This window comes from Grampus griseus, assembly GCF_964374135.1.
Source record: "Grampus griseus genome assembly, chromosome: 9".
NCBI lineage: Eukaryota > Metazoa > Chordata > Mammalia > Artiodactyla > Delphinidae > Grampus > Grampus griseus.
The window spans coordinates 25,097,595-25,118,493 of NC_139003.1; the positions used below are offsets into that span (position 1 = coordinate 25,097,595).

The window sequence follows — 20,899 nt, forward strand, 5'->3', positions numbered from 1 at the left end:
ATGTATATAATTTTTATTGATTGTACTAGACACTCAGTAGGACCTTTTACTCCAGAATGTCTTATCCTTTTCTTCCAGAAATTTTTTTTCTTTAATAATCCAAATGCCCCATTTTCTTTTTCTGGAATTATTATTTAAATCCCGCACTGATCCTTTAATTCTTGCTGATTTCTTTCTCTATGTCTCTTTAGTCTATTTTCTGGGAGATTACTTCAACTTTACCTTTTAATTCTTCTACTGATTTCTGTTTCTGAAATTATAATTCAGAATTATAAATAATTCAGTTATCTAGAATTATAATTATAATTAATGTAATGTAAGTATATTATTAATTATAATGATTTAGAATTAATTTGTAAGAGTTATTTCATGATCTATGAACGTTCCTTTTTTTTTCCCACAATCTTCTTTAGTGAATGCATTTTTAAAAAATCTCTGAAGGTATTAATTATTTTTTAATGCTTTCCTCTCCAGGCATAGCCTTTATTTACTTAAATTGCTATGTTCCCTCTACTTGTTTGATTTAATGCCTATTGTTCATGGTAAATATTTTCTTCATGCCCAGTGACCCTTGGATTCCACTCACATCTAAGAGTGCAGGGAAAATCTGATCAACAGCTCTCTGTACATGTGTGTGTTTGTTGACAGTAGATGTCACTGGGAAATCACCTCACATCAGAATGTTTAGATCTTCTCTTTTAGGCTGATGTATCTAAAAATCTCCAGAAGATGAATCTTCAAATCCTCTCCTTGGAGGGTGTAAGCAAGGCTGGTAGTACTCTTTGAGCCAGGTAGGGGAAGAGGACTGGAAAACACAATTCACCTTTTGTATTTTTACTTACCACAACTGATGTCAATGTGGTACCCTGATCCCAAATGTGCCAGGTGTCCTGCATCCAAAAGACTCTATGTTTTTACCTTCTCAAGAAAGTAAATCTCTAGTCTTCTGCCAGGTTGGGGGAAAGAAAATGGCCCAACTTCACTAATGTCAAGTATTTGATCCCATAATTTTAGTCTTGAATTCCAGTCCCTTCTTAATTGCCAAGCTCTTAGTGTGCCCAAACATTGCTTCATTCATTTGTATATTCCTAGTACCTACCCTGTTGATTATACTGTTGTTGCAATTCATGTTTTTGAATAAATGAATAAATAAATTTTTTATAAATTGAGGAAATCCTTAGCCAGATATGGCTGATTGAAAATGTTTCTCTTCTGATGTCATAGAGCTCCTTTTCTTATATTGTTGCCTTAGTTCTGATATATTTTTTGTCACTTCTGTGTCAGAATAAACGTGTTAATATCATGTAGGCTTTCCCTACAAGTTTGAGACAGTTCACAGTTTTTATGTCAGCTATTGTTCAAAGTTCCACATTCTAATCACAGTCTTTACACCGTATTTCAATAGCTTTGGTTACCATTTGTCCTATTAAACAATGCATAGAAACAAATAATTCTGGTGACTATTTGTGTGTCTTTGTGAGGCATATTCCCCCAAAATGCCGGCTGTGGTCTCCTCTTGTACCATTCAATTTCTCATTCATCTCTGTTCTTTTCTGTCTGGTCACTTTGCTCCAGCTGTATCCAAGGGAACTTCTTAATCTCTCTCAATCTTTCTATTCTGTACCACAGTCTGTGGGAAGAGCCTTTAGTCTCTAGGTTTGGGGCTGGAAAGTGACATCAGGTTCTCTCCTTCTTTCAGAGGTCATTTATTTTTATGACATGTCTCAGTTGTGATAGCTCTATTTCTCCCTGGCTGCAGGAGCTTTTTTTGTTCGTGTTTAGCAGTTTCCCATCTATCTTTATGTGGGTAGAATACAGAGTCATGCAATCCCTAGGAATTCAGTACAGAATTGAGATTTTTTTTTTTACTGGGTGTCTTGTTTTTTTAATTCAAATAAGGTATCTTATTTTTGCACATATTCATTTAGGATTAAGTTATAAATGCCTTTCAGGCAGGAAGAGTGCCATTTAGGGTTACTGTGAATAAAGCATGCTAAATTGATACAATAACCTTTTTGGTGCTCTTATATGGAATGAAATAGCTAGAAGAATCTAAGCTGGAGACAAGGTTTCACTCTAATAACTAAAAAGGGAAAGGAATCCCTAGGATGAAGCATACTGAAACCATTAAATAAATGTTTATCTTATCCTAAGGTTTTTACATTGGGTCTGGTGTGAAAAAATCCTTTAAGCAAATTATTACCAAATTCTTTTGATTCTTCTTTCTAACCCTGTTTTAAACTCACCCATTCTTTTCCATTCCCAGTAAACTGACTGTCCTGGCCTCACTCACTTTTCTGCTCTTGTCTAGGGCCTCTCCTGTTTGGGGCCACACTCCTTTCATTGGACTATTATTTCAAATGCGTTGTGCCTACTCCACTGTCTCCTATCTTCTCTGCTCCCTATTCTGGAATTTCAGTCAGTTTAAAATTTTTTTCTACCGTCTATCATGTCATGCACTGCCCTGGGAACCAGCAGGTACAGGCAATAAAATGCTGTGATTGGGCGTGTGGCTTTAGGCCCCCTCCATCACTGAGTAACTATGTGATATGAGGCACGTTACCTACTGCTCCGTGACTCCTTAGACAAAATGGGGTAGGGTCAGGGGTACCTAACCCACAGGGTTGTTATAAGCATTTAATGTTCATTACTTAGAACAATTCTGGCACATAATATGCCCTCAGAAAATGTTAGCTATTATCATCAGCATCATCCCTCTTTATGTTCTGTTTGCTTAGCAATATAAAGTGGCTTTCCACTGGAAATAAGTCATTCCAAACTCCTTTGTCTATCTTCTCACGTTTTGAAGGTATTTACTTCCTATAAATTTCCATAGATTGAGTTAAATATACACTGAGTGATATGGCTAAGATTGAAATAGACAAGTGTTTTGTATTGAACATCTATTAAATTGTTCAAAATATCACAAAATGCTTTGTAAAGAATTATCTTAGTTTCTGCATGCACTTATAAATCAACATAGTGTAGGAAAAATAGGAAATGTGAATAATTTAAAGGGATATCCTAAGAGTTAACAAAATTGCCTGTAGAGAGTATTACCCCTGAACTGATTTTCATGTTATTTACTTCTACTTATTAGCAATGAAGGATCTGCTTAACTGAATTTAGTCATCATAAAATACTGGCACAATATATATAATATAGCTATCATATATGACATTTATGTCATATTTTAAGATTTAAAATTAAAATATGAAAGCTTTTAAATAATATTCAGAAAAGATCTGACATACCAAATCATCCTGAGAGGTTAAAATAGTTACTTTTATAGTAAACATTCAGATGAATTAATCTTAAATGAAAAGCTTTTTTTAAAAAATTAATTAATTAGTTTATTTATTTTTGGCTGTGTTGGGTCTTCATTGCTGTGCGCGGGCTTTAGTTGCGGCGAGCAGGGGCTACTCTTCGTTGCAGTGAGCAGGCTTCAGTAGTTGCGGCACAAGGGCTCAGTAGTTGTGGCTCACAGGCCCTAGAGAGCAGGCTCAGTAGTTGTGGCGCACGGGCTTAGTTGCTCCGAGGCATGTGGGATCTTCCCAGACCAGAGGTCGAACCCTGTCCCCTGCATTAACAGGCGGATTCTTAACCACTGCACCACCAGGAAAGTCCCTTAAATAAAAAGCTTTTATCTAAAAAAATTATTTTGGTCATTTAGAATATAATCATGAACATAGTAACACAAGTTGTAGCTCAATGCCTTTTGAGTTCAAATGACCACTCTTTATAGTATTCAAATTATAACTTTTATGATAAATTTAACATGAAGGAAAAAGATTAGTCTGTTTCAATACTATGGCTACAAATACCCCGAGCTCCCTGGATATTTGCATATGCCGTGTGTTGGGGTGCAACCTAACATAGGGTTAGTGCATCCCACTCACCAAAAATATTGTAGGTCTGACTTCCTATACTAGTCCCCAAAACCAAGTGTCCCACAACACACATCCCAACATCCACACTGGCAGATGCCACCCTCTCCAACCTTAGAGTCAAGGGCAGAAGGCACTAGCCTAGATGCTTTTCTCTGCATAGAGCTGTGATGTGAGAAGGCGCATCTCATGTGGCAATTACCAGGAACTGACATTAAGAGCTGAGAGTGGGAAAATTAAAGCAAGAAACCACAGATCTGTATGAAATCCAAAGACCGTGGTTTTGCTAGTTGCTGCTGACATAGTTTTATTAGCAGAGCAGCTGTATTTATTATAGGTAGAGAGTGGGTACCTTCTTTCTAGTGCTGCCTCTCAGTCCTAAATCAAGGTATATGCAGAGTTTCTGAGCACCTTTTACATTTTCCATTCACAAAACATTTTCACAGATGTTAACTTGTTAGATCTTTCCAACATCCCTATAAGGTGTGTGTCAGAGTACATAGCCTCCCCAAAATTAGCTTCTTGGAAGGTATGGTTAAAATAATCTAGAGACCACACAGATTTAGGAAAGAATAAGTTTACTACCATCCTACTCAAAACCCTAAATAGAGAGTAGTTATATATTTGGAGTAGTAATAGGTGTGCTTACCACACATTCTACTTATTAATCAACTTATGTTTTTTTCAAACATTGAATTCCTACTGAATCCTATGTCTTAATAAAGGTAATGGGAGGTGAAACTATCTGTCCTTGAGATTACTGTGCTCTCGGTCTGGTGCAGAAATGGATATGTGAACAGATAGTCACAATATAATGCCAAAGAGTTATAATAAAATACATAATGCAATCCAGGGGAGGAACATACCTACCCGACTGGTGTAGGGTCAGTCAGAGAAGACTTCACAGAAAAATTAATTTTTTTGTCATGAAGGCAACCAGGTACTCTCAATTTTCAAATTGTATCCTCATGAAATTTGACTGTCTTTGGGCACCACTGACCACTTCCTCTTTCCTGAAATTATCTGTTTGGCTTCTTGGACCTTGGACCAGGTTCTTCCCTGGTTTCCATCTGACCGTATTTTTTCATCCTCCTTTACTAATCTTCCTGTGTCTGCTCCTTAAATTTTGCTCTTGCCATGCCTCCATTGTGTCATCTTCCCTTCACACTTTCCATTGTTTCTGTGGGTGAGAATTTGCTAATACATATTCATGATCTCAACTGCCTTGCATATGACTGTGCCTTTGAAATCTCTGCCCAGGGAAACTTAACTCATGAACACAGATCATGTGTTCATCTGATTCATGAGCTTCCTGGCTTGGAAGCTTTGCTGGGGCTTTGAATGAAGGACGCCATCACCTGTTCACTTGTTCTTCCATTCCTTCTTCATTCATTCAACAAATATTTATTGATGGCCATTGCAGGGTAGTCATCACATTAGGCTCTGGGATGCCACACACCAGGCTCTTACTCTCCTGAGGAAAATAAATTTAAATTGGTGCTTGGCAAAGTGTGGTTCACTAATTACATGACAGAATCACTGGAAGAAGAAAGACTTCTCTTAAAAATGCCAACTTGAGAGACCTTCAAGACAGCGGAGGAGTAATATGTGCACATCAAAATCCTCCCCACAAATATGTCAGAAATACATCTATAAGTGGAACAACTCCTACAGAACACCTACTGAACGCTGGCAGAAGACCTCAGACCTCCCAGAAGGCAAGAAACTCCCCACATACCTGGGTAGGGCCAAAAAAAAAAAAGAAAAAACAGAAACAAAATAATAGGGAGGGGACCTGCACCAGTGGGAGGGAGCTGTGAAGGAGGAAAGGTTTCCACACACTATGAGCCCCTTTGGGGGTGGAGACTGCGGGTGGCAGAGGGGGGAAGCTTCGGAGCTGCGGAGGAGAGCACAGCAACAGGGGTGCAGAAGACAAAGCGGAGAGATTCCCGCACAGAGGATCAGTGCCGACTGGCACTCACCAGCCCGAGAGGCTTGTCTGCTCACCCGCCGGGGCAGGCAGGGCTGGGAGCTGAGGCTCGGGCTTCAGTCGGAGCACAGGGAGAGGATTGGGGTTGGCTGCGTGAACACAGCCTGAACGGGGCTAGTGTGCCACAGCTAGCCGGGGAGGAGTCCGGGAAAAAGTCTGGACCTGCCTAAGAGACAAGAGACCATTGTTTCAGGGTGCGCAAGGAGAGGGGATTCAGAGCACTGCCTAAACGAGCTCCAGAGACGGCGCGAGCCGTGGCTACCAGTGCGGACCCCAGAGACGGTCATGGAACGCTAAGGCTGCTGCTGCCACCACCAAGAAGCCTATGTGCAAGCCCAGGTCACTATTCACACTGCCCCTCCGAGGAGCCCATGCAGCTTGCCACTGCCAGGGTCCCAGGATCCAGGGACAACTTCCCCGGAAGAACACGCGGCGCACCTCAGGCTGTTGCAATGTCATGTTGGCCTCTGCTGCCGCAGGCTCGCCCCGCATTCTGTACCCCTCCCTTCCCCTGGCCTGAGTGAGCAAGAGCCCCCTAATCAGCTGCTTCAGACCTAGAGACACATATAGACTGAAAGTGAGGGGATGGACAAAGATATTCCATGCAAATGGAAATCGAAAGAAAGCTGGAATAGCAATTCTCATATCAGACAAAATAGATTTTAAATTAAAGACTATTACAAGAGACAAAGAGGACACTACATAATGATCAAGGGATCAATCCAAGAAGAAGATATAATAATTGTAAATATTTATGCATCCAACATAGGAGCACCTCAATACATAAGGCAACTACTAACAGCCATAAAAGGGGAAATCGACAGTAACACAGTCATAGTAGGGGACTTTAACACCCCACTTTCACCAATGGACAGATCACCCAAAAAGAAAATAAATAAGGAAACCCAAGCTTTAAATGATACATTAAATGGACTTAATTGATATTAATAGGACGTTCCATCCAAAAACAACAGAATACACATTCTTCTCAAGTGCTCATGGAACATTCTCCAGGATAGATCATATCTTGGGGTCACAAATCAAGCCTTGAGAAATTTAAGAAAATTGAAATGGTATCAAGTATCTCCTCCGACCACAACGTTATGAGATTAGATATCCATTACAGGAAAAAAAACTGTAAAAAATACAAACACACGGAGGCTAAACAATACACTACTAAATAACCAAGGTCACTGAAGAAATCAAAGAGGAAATCAAAAAATACCTAGAAGCAAATGACAAAGAAAACACAATGACCCAAAACCTATGGGATGCAGCAAAAGCAGTTCTAAGAGGGAAGTTTCTAGCAATACAATCCTACCTCAAGAAAGAAGAAAAATCTCAAATAACTAACCTAACTTTATACCTAAAGGAATCAGAGAAGAAGAACAAAGAAACCCCAAAGTTAGCAGAAGGAAAGAAATCATAAAAATCAGATCAGAAATAAATGAAAAAGAAATGAAGGAAACGATAGCAAAGATCAATAAAACTACAAGGTGGTTCTTTGAGAAGATAAAAGAAATTGATAAGCCATTAGCCACACTTATCAGGAAAAAAAGGGAAAAGACTCAAATCAATAGAATTAGAAATGAAAAAGAAGTAACAACTGACACTGCAGAAATACAAAGGATCATGAGAGATTACTACAAGCAACTCTATGCCAATAAAATGGACAACTTGGAAGAAGTGGACAAATTCTTAGAAAAGCACAATCTTATTAGACTGAACCAAGAAGAAATAGAAAATATAAACAGACCAATCACAATCACTGAAATTGAGACTGTGCTTAAAAATCTTCCAACAAACAAAAGCCCAGGACCAGATGGCTTCACAGGAGCAATCTGTCAAACATTTAGAGAAGAGCTAACACCTATCTTTCTCAAACTCTTCAAAATATAGCAGAGGGAGGAACACTCCCAAACTTATTCTACATGGACACCATCACCCTGATACCAAAACCAGACAAAGATGTCACAAAGAAAGAAACTACAGGCCAATATCACTGGTAAACATAGATGCAAAAATCCTCAACAAAATACTAGTAAACAGGATCCAACAACACATTAAAAGGATCATACACCATGATCAAGTGGGATTTATCCCACTTGAATGCAAGGATTCTTCAATATATGCAAATCAATCAATGTGATACACCATATTAACAAATTGAAGGAGAAACTCCATATGATCATCTCAATAGATGCAGAAAAAGCTTTCGACAAAATTCAACACCCATTTATGAAAAAAACCCTCCAGAAAGTAGGCATAGAGGGAACTTACCTCAAAATAATAATGACCATATATGCCAAACTCACAGCCAACATCATTCTCAATGGTGAAAAACTGAAACCATTTCCTCTAAGATCAGGAACAAGACACAGTTGTCCACTCTCACCACTATTATTCAACATAGTTTTGGAAGTTCTAGCCACAGCAGTCAGAGAAGAAAAAGAAAGAAACGGAACCCAAATCGGAAAAGAAGAAGTAAAGCTGTCACTGTTTGCAGATGACATGATATTATACATAGAGAATCCTAAAGATGCTACCAGAAAACTACTAGAGCTAATCAATGAATTTGGTAAGGTAGCAGGACACAAAATTAATGTACAGAAGTCTCTTGCATTCCTATACACTAATGATGAAAAATCTGAAAGAGAAATTAAGGAAACACTCCCATTTACCATTGCAACAAAAAAGAATAAAATACTGAGGAATAAACCTACCTAAGGAGAGAAAAGACCTGTATGCAGAAAACTATAAGACACTGATGAAAGAAATTAAAAATGATACAAATAGATGGAGAGATATACCATGTTCTTGGATGGGAAGAATTAACATCATGAAAATTACTATATTACCCAAAGCAGTCTACAGATTCAATGCAATCCCTATCAAACTACCAATGGCATTTTTCACAGAACTAGAACAAAAAATTTCACAATTTGTATGGAAACACAAAAGACCCCAAATAGCCAAAGCAATCTTGAGAAAGAAAAACGGAGCTGGAGGAATCAGGCTCCCAGACTTCAGACTATACTACAAAGCTACAGTAATCAAGGCAGTATGGTACTGGCACAAAAACAGAAACATAGATCAATGGGACAAGATAGAAAGCCCAGAGATAAACCCATGCACATATGGTCACCTTATCTTTGATAAAGGAGGCAAGAATATACAATGGATAAAAGACAGCCTCTTCAATAAGTGGTGCTGGGACAACTGGAAAGCTACATGTAAAAGAATGAAATTAGAACACTCCCTAACATGATACACAAGTATAAACTCCAAATGGCTTAAAGACCCAAATGTAAGGCCAGACACTATCAAACTCTCAGAGGAAAACATAGGCAGAACACTCTATGACATAAATCACAACAAGATCCTTTTTGACCCACCTCCTAGAGAAATGGAAAGAAAAACAAAAATAAACAAATGGGACCTAATAAAAATTAAAAGCGTTTGCACAGCAAAGGAAAACAAGACAAAAAGACAACTCTCAGAATGGGAGAAAATATTTGCAAATGAAGAAACTGACAAAGGATTAATCTCCAAAATTTATGAGCAGCTCATGCAGCTCAATATCAAAAAAACAAAGAACCCAATCCAAAAATGGGCAGAAGACCTAATTAGACATTTCTCCAGATAAGATACACAGATTGCCAACAAACACATGAAAGGATGCTCAACATCACTAATCATTAGAGAAATGCAAATCAAAACTACAATGAGATATCTCACACCAGTCAGAATGGCCATCATCAAAAAATCTACAAACAATAAATGCTGGAGAGGGTGTGGAGAAAAGGGAACCCTCTTGCACTGTTGGTGGGAATGTAAATTGATACAGCCACTATAGACAACAGTATGGAGGTTCCTTAAAAACTGAAAATAGAACTACCATACGACCCCAAAATCCCACTACTGGGCATATACCCTGAGAAAACCATAATTCAAAAAGAGTCGTGTACCACAATGTTCATTGCAGCTCTATTTACAATAGCCAGGACATGGAAGCAACTTAAGTGTCCATTGACAGATGAATGGATAAAGAAGATGTGGCACATATATACAATGGAATATTACTCAGCCATAGAAAGAAAGGAAATTGAGTTTTGTAGTGGATGGACCTAGAGTCTGTCATACAGAGTGAAGTAAGTCACAAAGAGAAAAACAAATACCATATGCTAACACATATATATGGAATCTAAAAAAAAAAAAAAGGTTCTGAAGAACCTAGGGGCAGGACAGGAATAAAGACGCAGATGTAGAGAATGGATTTGAGGATATGGGGAGGGGGAAGGGTAAGCTGGGACAAAGTGAGAGAGTGGCACGGACATATATACACTACCAAATGTTAAATAGATAGCTAGTGGGAAGAAGCTGCATAGCACAGGGAGATCAGCTCGGTGCTTTGTGTCCGCCTAGAGGGGTGGGATAGGGAGGGTGGGTGGGAGACGCAAGTGGGAGGAGATATGGGGATATATGTATATGTATAGCTGATTCACTTTGTTATACAGCAGAAACTAACACACAATTGTAAAGCAATTACACTCCAATAAAGATACTAAAAAAAGTGCCAACTTGAGGTTCCTTTCCAGACCTATTAAATTGTAATATCTAAGAACTGGGACCCAGTGAGATGTATTTTGTGTAAACCCTGTAAGAGATTCTGAGGAACATAATTTAAAATGCAGAAAATCTCTTATTCAAATAAAAAGAAAATCAAATAAATAAATGCATAATTACATACTGTAAAATTGCCATTGAAGAAGACTACAAGGTGCTGTGTGTTGTATAATAAGGGATTAAGGAGGGTTGATACCTAATTACCTGGGAGTTAGGCATGGGGAGGACCGTGCCTGGCCATGTGATTCATCAGACATGAGGTTGAAGTAAGTGTAATGCTAAGGATGACTCTCAAACACAAGCTTGGATGACACTGTTTGGTTCCTCTTTTTTCTCTTGCCACCCTTCTCTCTATTTTCTTCACTATATCTTAAATTCAGACCATCTTCTTCATCACCACCTCTTCTAACGGTTCACAGGCTCTTGTTTTGCCTGGAATCATGACATTATTCCCCTATTTCTTATCGTTACCTCTGTATCACTCTTTTCCCTGATATCTCATCACAGTGATCTCCAAAAGAAAAAAATATATTTTTTACATATTTATATAAAGTTTTTTTTTTTTTTAGATGTTGGGGGTAGGAGTTTATTAATTTTTATTTATGTATTTTTGCTGTGTTGGGTCTTCGTTTCTGTGCAAGGGCTTTCTCTAGTTGTGGTTGCGGAGCACAGGCTCCAGACGCGCAGGCTCAGTAGTTGTGGCTCACAGGCTTAGTTGCTCCGCGGCATGTGGGATCCTCCCAGACCAGGGCTCAAACCCGTGTCCCCTGCATTAGCAGGCAGATTCTCAACCACTGCGCCACCAGGGAAGCCCTATATAAAGTTTTATATTTATATTTTACATGTGATCACGCATTTGGTTAAAATCCTTTAAACATCCTCTATGGCCTTGAGAATAAAATCTGAAAACCAAAACCTGGTGCTGCTTACAACATCCTTCATGCTCACTGCTGTTCTTTGGATTCCTGTCACCATTGCCTTTCATCTGGAATTCTAACAGCCTCAGCGTGTTTGGTGATTGACCCATATCTAGTCTTGGGTTCCTTCAGTCTTCTACCTTGCAGCGCAGCAATTCTTCTAAACGATAAAGCTCATCATCCCTATCCTTGTTATAACCCTTCAGAAGATCCCAGCTACCACCTTCAAGATAATACCCAAATTACTCTCAGTGGCTTAGAAGGTTCTTTGCGATCTAGCATCACCTCTGTTCCCTAGCTTGCTTCTTACCAATTCCCCCAGTGCTTTTATTTATACTTTTGCTATTCTTTATACCTTTAGTTTCTCCAGGTTGTTATGACTTCTTACCCGTGAATCTTGATGTCTTTTTTTTTTTTTTGGCTTGAGATCCCCTTCCCTGGTTTACCTCCTATACATCCTTCAGGCTGCTGTTCACACATCCCTGAAGCCTATGCTTGGTGGCCCTGCTGGATCCTCTTTTAGCAGTACCATTTCCTCACCCCTTTTCTTTTTGGGGAGTTTCATACTGAACTGTGACTGGCCCTCTGCTTATCTCTTTCCCCACTTGCACTGTCTCTGGAGGCCAGCAACCATGTCTTGGTCACTGTTGAATCCCCACATCGAACCTTGTCTAGAACATGCAATATGGCTTTTTATACAGCAAATGAAGGACTGAGTATAAATACTTCCTGACTGTATCAACATAGTTTGCATATTTAAAAACTAACAGCTTTATTGAGATAATTCAAATGCCATAAAATTTGCCCATTTTAAAATACATAATTCAGTGGCTTTTAGTATATTCACAGACTTGTGTATCCATTACCACTAATTTTAGACCACTTTCATCACCTCCCAAGAAATCCTGTACCCTTGAGTAGTAATAACTCTATTCTCTTCCCTCCTTAACCCCTAGCAGTCACCCATCTACTGTCTGTCTATGGGTTTGCCTATTCTGGACATTTCATATAAATTAAAATCACACACTGGGCTTCCCTGGTGGCGCAGTGGTTGAGAGTCCGCCTGCCGATGCAGGGGACACGGGTTCGTGCCCCGGTCCGGGAAGATCCCACATGCCGCGGGGCGGCTGGGCCCATGAGCCATGGCCGCTGAGCCTGCGCGTCCGGAGCCTGTGCTCCGCAACGGGAGAGGCCACAACAGTGAGAGGCCCGCGTACCGCAAAAAAAACAAAGGAACAAAAAAACCACACACTATATGGTCTTTGTGACCGATTTCTTTCACTTAGCATATTTTCAAGGTTCATCTATTTTATAGCATATAATAGTACTTTATTTCTTTTTAATATTTGGTTGAATAGATAAAGCACATTTTGTTTATGCACATTTGGGTTGTTTCTGCTTTTTTGCTCTAATGATGCTATGAACATTCATGTACAAATTTTTGTGAGAACATATGTCTCCAGTTTTCTTAGGTTAAAATTACTTAGGAGTGGAATTGCTAGGTCGTATGGCAATTCTGTGCTTAACTTTTTGAGGAAGTGCCAAACTGTTGTCCAAAATAACTGCACCATTTTACATTGCCACCAACAATGTAAAGGGTTTTACTTTCTCCACATCTTCAATAACACTTGATACTGTCTGTATTTTTTAATATGACCATTCTAGTGGGTACTATGGTTTTGATTTGCATTCCTCTTACGACTAATGATGTTAGACATTTCATGTGCGTATTGACTACTCATATGTCTTGTTTTGAGAAATGTCTCTTCATTTCTTTTGCTTATTTTTAATTGGATTTTATGCCTTTTTAACAGTTTAATTCTAAGAGTTTTAAAAAATAAAATCTGGATATAAGTTCCTTATCAGGTATATGATATGAAAATATTTTTGTCCACTCTGTGGGTTGTCTTTTCACTCTCCTAATGGCATCTGTTGAATCACAAAAGTAATACTGATGAAGTCTAATTTATTTATTTTTATTTTGTTGCTTATTCTTTTGGTGTCATGTCTTGTCCCAGCACCACTGTTGAAAAGACTGTTTTTTCTCCATTGAATTTTCTTGTCATCATTGTCAAAAATCAATTGACCATACATATAAGAGGTTATTTCTGGGCTCTCAATTTTATTTCAGTAATTAGTCTATCTTTATGCCAGTATCATGCTGCTTGATTACTACAGCTTTGTAGTAAGTTTTAAAATCAGGAAGTGTGAATCTTCCAACTTCACTCTTCACTTTCAAGATCATTTTGTCTATCCTGGGTCCCTTATACTCCCATATGAATTTTAGGATCAACTTGTCAATTTCTGCAAAGAAGCCAGATAAGATTTTAATAGGGATTATGTCGAATCTCTTGATCAGTTTTGTATTTCCATCTTGGCAATGTTAAATCTTTTGATCCATGAACTAGGGATTTCTTTTCATTTATTCATTTCTTTAACTTTCTTGAAATGATATTTTGTAGTTTTTAGTTAAAAAAACTCTCGCACTTTACTTGTTAAGTTTATTCCTAAGTATTTTATTTTGATGCTATTGTAAATGAAATTTTAAACTGTATTTTTAAATAAGAGTAGTCTTTGCATTTGTACAGGTTATGTAGATCTGTAATATCATATAAAACTAGGACTTCAATCTGAGAATCATCTCACACATGCTATCTTTTCAAAGGACACTAAACCTACTTACCACTTTGAACAGAAGTAGAAAGCTTTGCATGACCCAAAGGAAAGGATGAATATCACTGAAGCAATATATATCTATATACAAACATATCTATATATATGAATGTGTATACTAATATATTGAGAAACTGTACTTTGAGTTGCATTATCAAATTAATTGTGCAATGTATAGTCATTCATATGTGAATCGTATGATTCACAAAATATACCAAATTTTGACATTTTAAATACTCATGCTAATTAAGTGCACTTGTTAAAACTATTGACTATATGGAAATTAACGAGTAAACCTTTGAAAAGATGCCCAGTTTCACTGGAAATGTTTGCATGTACAATCTGCTGTGACATAAGTCAGATGAAGCGTTGGGTTTTTGAATACTGCAGTGGCAAACTAGTCACCACAATGATTATAATACTATGCTTATTTATAGAGCAAGATGAAAAGAGCTAGTTAAGGACGGTATGACTAGATATCAATTATCTTTAAATGTTATATTTAAAATTTTCCCACATGTATAGTAATCGTAACATTGAACATACCACTTAACATGTGGGAAAAACACTGTAATAGAGGTATTAAATTGAGCGAGAATTTTGTAGTGAATACTGGAAATGATTAATTATAGTGGGGCATTTAATTGGGAAATATTCTTGTAGTCCTTTTTTTTCAGGAGTTATTAAAACTACACAGAAGAAAATTATTCTATAAAAAATAATGTCTTTAATTTATGAAGCATTACTCTAGGTTGATTGGTCTGGGAAGATGAAAGATGAAAAAATGTAAGCACATTCACGCAGAAAGTTTTGGTTTTGTGGTTGCTGGTATATTTGTCTGCAGTAATAGTAGAATTTGACAGCAGAAGCCAGCTGATGGCTCACATTCTATGAAATGTACTGGATTGGAGCCTACAGAATGAATCACTATTGGTGAACATTGTCAAGACAGGAATGGGCTATGGTTTTATCCCTAGAAGGTCTATCTATATAACTATCATCCATTTGTTAGAACACATGTTTTAGACAGAAAACATCCTAATATCAGAATAATGCCAAAGGAGAGGAAGACACATGTTTTAAATGTACGGATATGGCTTCTCTTTTTACGCATTATGAAAGATGGTATTATTTGTTAATATAGCAAAGCAAGAGAGCTGAATGATATTTGTTGATGCTTTGTAGCACAGCTGTGAAAAATAGGAAGTTTAATGTACTCTCAAGTAGTAGTATTTTTTTTTTTTTTTTTTTTTTGCGTTATGTGGGCCTCTCACTGTTGTGGCCTCTCCCGTTGCCGAGCACAGGCTCCGGACGCGCAGGCTCAGCGGCCATGGCTCACGGGCCCAGCCGCTCCGCGGCATGTGGGATCTTCCCGGACCGGGGCACGAACCCGCGTCCCCTGCATCGTCAGGCGGACTCTCAACCACTGCGCCACCAGGGAAGCCCGAGTAGTAGTATTTTTAATTTAGCAACATATCCAAAATAAATTATGTGTCTCAGATACTAATGTATTTATAAGATCCTGACTCAAGTGTTCGCTACTTGTTCTTCCTTGGGGTGGATATTGGTTGGTTCCCAGACTTCAACTATGACATCAAAACACAGTACAGTTATACATAAATAGATTCCTTGATGAAAATGTAGTCATGTATGTTTAACATGTTTACTGAAACATACATAAATTTTCTCCATTATATTAAGAAATGTAACACATATGGCTTGACTATACCGTTTTTACTAAAGAAAATTTACAACTGTTAAAAAATTGTGGTATTTTTCATTATCTTATAACTTTAATTTTTATTTATGAAAAACATTTTTCCACTAGTTCAGTATTCAGGAAACTGATCAAGAAAATATAGTACTTAGCTTATAATGATGAATATTTATCCTCCGTAATGAGGCCTATCAGATTTGGATATATTTCTTTGTTAATAAGTCTTATTTCCTTATAGAAAATAAAGTGTATTGAGAATTAAAGAATTAGACATGTGGGTAGACAAGCTGACCTTTAAGGTCTCTAGCAAACTTGAAGTTTAATGTTTCTGAGATTTTTTTTTTTTACTGCCTTTTTTTTTTTTTAACAGTAACATTATAAATCTATAGAAGCCCCAAAGAAAATGCAATTTTGGTTTTACAATAATTAGCTTTGAAACATAACCTTCACAGAGAGTATTTTATTATCTTATATAAGAGTCCATTAGGGTATAAAATCAATATTTTAGCCACTCAAGTGGAGCATTTCATTTTTCTCAATATTTTTGAGAGAAGCCACTTTCAATTTAACTTTTTTTTCTTACCTAATGGAATCTTATACATAAATAAAATAACTTTTCTAAATCATTAAAACCTAATAGAAAATTAACAGGGTTATGATAGATTGCTTTTCCTTTGTGGTGAAGAGACAAGGTAGAGCTAATAGTCTTGAGTGCCCTTAGGACACATGAATTACCATCTACTTTCTCAAGGGAGGATATTTGAAATTAAACATGCATGAATTATCTACTCCACCTGGGGGAGATCTGATAGCCCTCAGCAAGTGTTGAACTTCGGGGCTACAATTCTCTGCCCTCCACTATTCACCCCACATTCAAGAAAGGAAAGCATCCTTTAGCAATCGATCTATTTATGAGAATAAGCTCAGTCACATAGTTCCCCAAAGGGAGGCAACCTTAAGAGTGATGATAGAATATTGCTGACACTAGACACTTTGGGGCATGTTTTTGGTATAAGATAGTTGTCACTACCTTCTCAGTAGATTCTCAGTAGACTACTATACTGGTGGTGGTCACAGAATGGGTCAGTAAGCTTAATTTGAGCTGCATTAGTTTCCTATTGCTGTGTAACAAATAGCTCCATATTTAGCAGCTTACGACAATAAAACACTTATCATCTCACACAGTTCCTGTAGATTGGACATTCAGAAGCAGCGCAGCTGGGTTCTGGCTCAGGGTCTCGCATGAGGTTGCGGTCAAGGTGTCAGCTGGGGCTGCAGTCATCTAAAGGCTTGACTGGAGCCAGACGATTCACTGTCTAGGTGGCTCCCTCACATGCATGGCAAGTGGGTGCTGACTGTGGGCAAGAAGCCTCAGTTCCTTTCCATAGGGCTGCTTGAGAGCTCTCATGACAATCTAGTTCTCTCCCAGGAGTGAGCAGTCCAAGAGAGAACAAGGCACAGGCTAAAGTGTCATTTATGACCTAGCCTCAGAAACCACATGCAGTCATTTCTGGAATATATTATTGTTTACATAATTCAGCCCTATTTAAAGTGGGAGGGGACTCCATGAGTGCATGGTTCCAGGAGGTAAAGTTATTGGGGGCCATCTTGGAGCCAGACTATCACAGCAAATGGTAATTTTTCTTTGGGGTTTTTATAGAGCTGGTCTTGGGAAAATAAGTTTTTTGTTTTATTTTTTTAAACATTTCTGTAGCTCTCCTCTCTGTGCCTCTTTGAGCTGTACTTTATTTCTAGAAGCCAGTACTTCCAAGTTGACTCCTTCTTCCTCAGGGGTGCCCTTCCTGTCCTTCCTTGCTCACAAATTCAATAAATATTTGAGGACAAATTGTGTGTCAATCACTGTTTGTTCACATCAGTGAACAAAATCCTTCCATTCGTAGAGCTTACCTTTTATATAGTAGTAGCTTGTCATAATGAGTTGTCTCCTATGATCCATAATTTCTGGTTTGTCCTGTTAGCATTCTGTGGGATCTGATGCTATTTCCAGGTGATAGTGTCAGAACTGATTTGACTTGTAGGACACCCAGCTGGTGTCCAAGGATTGCTTGGTGGTGTGGGAAACCCCACTTCCCTTGCCCCCTCACGTTGGAATCGGGTCCAGAACCTTTAGTAAACAAATTTAAGGAAAGAGGTCAATGATTGGCAAAATTCCCTTAAAATAACAAGTTTGTTTTAATAGAGGTATTCTGTGATCTAATTCAAAAGAGTACGATGGAACTTTAAGGGCCCGAAGCAGAGAGAGATCTCAGCAGGGGAACTCGCTCATTTGTGCCAGTTTCACTGCTTTAAGCCTACTTTTGTTCAATGGAAGACACAACCATCAAGCTATCTCACTCAGCACGGTCTTTTCCACAATGTGAAAACGCAAGAGTGGGGGAATAAGTGAATTTTAAGCTTAAACAGGCAAAAACACTAATATGAGAAGTGTCAGAGATTAAAGTAGCTAATTTTGCCATTTCCTTTCAAAATTGACGCAGTGAGGTTTGAATTTCCCCAGATATGGTGGAAAGACTTGGATCACCATTTCTATGTGTGTTTATAGCCTAGCCAGTGTTTCAGGGACTCTGGCATTTATATCTGAGCTTAGCTCTAACACGTTTTTCCATGGGACTTATTTTTTTTTTCTGTTTTAAAACTGTTTGGGCCAATAAATCTTTCTCCACATGTCAGATTGGTCAACACCAAGGAGGTAAATGGAACGTAGTGACACTCATCAAGTTGATGATGTGAATGATTTATTGGACCCAATCATTTAGCACTTTCATAAAGTCAATATTAGGGAAAGAAACTCTGGGCTCTTATTATGGTAAACTGTACTGTCAGCATTCAGTGACTTATTACAAACCTGTGGCTAGGATTAGGATATTATAAATGGGGGACAAATGGAAGGCTCATTAATATTTTATACCCACAGGTGGAAGACATGCAGTGGGCCAACAGAGAACACACTCACCCGGCGTCTGTCTGCAGCCTGCCCTGTAAGCCCGGGGAGAGGAAGAAAACAGTGAAAGGAGCTCCTTGCTGCTGGCACTGTGAGCGCTGTGAAGGTTACAACTACCAGGTGGATGAGCTCTCCTGTGAACTCTGCCCTTTGGACCAGAGACCAAACATCAACCGCACAGGCTGTCAGCTCATCCCCATCATCAAACTGGAGTGGCATTCCCCCTGGGCCGTGGTGCCTGTGTTCGTTGCCATTTTGGGAATCATCGCCACCACCTTTGTGATCGTGACCTTTGTCCGCTATAACGACACACCTATTGTGAGGGCTTCGGGACGCGAACTTAGTTACGTGCTCCTAACGGGGATTTTTCTCTGTTATTCAATCACCTTTTTAATGATTGCAGCACCAGATACAGTCATCTGCTCCTTCCGACGGATCTTCCTAGGACTCGGCATGTGTTTCAGCTATGCAGCCCTTCTTACCAAAACAAACCGAATCCACCGAATATTTGAGCAGGGGAAGAAATCCGTCACAGCGCCCAAGTTTATCAGCCCAGCATCCCAGCTGGTGATCACCTTCAGCCTGATCTCCATCCAGCTCCTGGGAGTATGTGTCTGGTTTGTTGTGGACCCACCGCACATCATCATTGACTATGGAGAACAGCGGACTCTAGACCCGGAGAACGCCAGGGGAGTGCTCAAGTGTGACATCTCTGATCTCTCGCTCATTTGTTCACTAGGGTACAGTATCCTCTTGATGGTAACTTGTACTGTTTATGCCATTAAAACAAGAGGAGTTCCAGAGACTTTCAATGAAGCCAAACCTATTGGATTTACCATGTATACCACCTGCATCATTTGGTTAGCTTTCATCCCCATCTTTTTTGGTACAGCCCAGTCAGCAGAAAAGGTAAGTGGCAAGAAATGCATTGCCAACCCTTTTCCTGGATTTAACTTCTTCCTTTAGGATGCTTTCCCTTCTTTCTTTTTGGTTCACTTATATTCTCTCAAGAAGCTTCAGTGTTTTATATATATATTCAAGGTCACTTTGCTCTGAATATGTGTTGACTAAGGCTGATTTTCCATGAAAAACACTTTAATGTGTCCTCCTTGGCAAGGTGGAAGATTGACAGAGCTCACATCACTTTCTGGGTCCCTTTTCCCAGTTCTGTTATCGACTAACATAACTGTTGTTTTCCAAACGTTAAAAGAGGAAGGGAGAAAGGGCAGACATGATTCACAGGGCTGAGCTATTCCAGAGGTTTCTCAGTGCGTGACAAATGCCTCCTTTGCCGGTTCTAATGTTACTCTCAGAAAAAGCTATTCCTTAATAATTATGATGGTTTTAGTCACAGAAGCAAACTGCAACAGCAAAAACTAAGTGGCTTAATTCAGTCTGAACCGTCGTACTATTTCTCTTTAGCTCCCATTCTTATTATTTTTCCATATGTGGAGGATGGTGGTGAGGGATGAAAGAAGCAGCAATGGGCGATTATATAATGCAGTTTATATTTTTTAGAAGTTGAAGATCAATTGAATTTCCTGAAATAATTTTCTTTTGTTACTAATCTTCCATTAACTTCACCACACAAAACACTGCATGTAAAGAACATCTGTGTGTGAAAGGAAATACATGCTGAACTGGATGTATGAGTTTCTATGTATAGAAAAGCAGAGAACTAACGTTAACCATGACTTTCAAGGTTTGGGTGGTGTGATGGAGACAACCAGCTTGAAAAACAAAGGCAAATGCTACCGTTCTAAAGGGATAGCTCTTCAGCCCTAATGTGCATATGAGAAAGTTCTTCTCTCAGAGTGAGGATGTAAAGATTATTCCATCCTCCATCATCAGAAGTCGTGAGGAAGTCAGAACATCCGGGGGGGGGGGCATTATATTCCATAGGTTCTAACATTCCAAGTAAGGTCCCACATGACTCTTAAAATGCCAACTAATTCAGAGGAAAAAATACTCAACAAGGGCATGGAGAGCTCATTAGTATGAGCATTCATCCCTTACTCGATCAATGTGGTCTTCAACTTTGAAAGCCAAAAATGTACTTCAGCAAACCTGCTGCTGAATAGAGCAAACTTGCCATGGGTTCCAGACCTGTGACCTTTCTTGACTTGA

General features: G+C 38.8%; 1 protein-coding gene across 3 annotated transcripts in view; it reads left to right on the plus strand.

The window, feature by feature from the left end:
• The window catches only part of GRM8 (glutamate metabotropic receptor 8), a gene marked incomplete at both ends in the record, with an annotated part of 755,346 nt that overhangs the window by 633,075 nt on the left and 101,372 nt on the right, over positions 1 to 20,899 (plus strand). For 2 of the 3 annotated variants that reach the window (XM_082661983.1, XM_082661984.1), the window contains one exon: positions 18,746 to 19,681. In XM_082661983.1, the coding sequence (XP_082518109.1) occupies positions 18,746 to 19,681 (936 nt within the window). The remainder of the gene's footprint in view (positions 1 to 18,745; positions 19,682 to 20,899) is intronic. The other variant, XM_082661985.1, reaches the window with a different exon arrangement.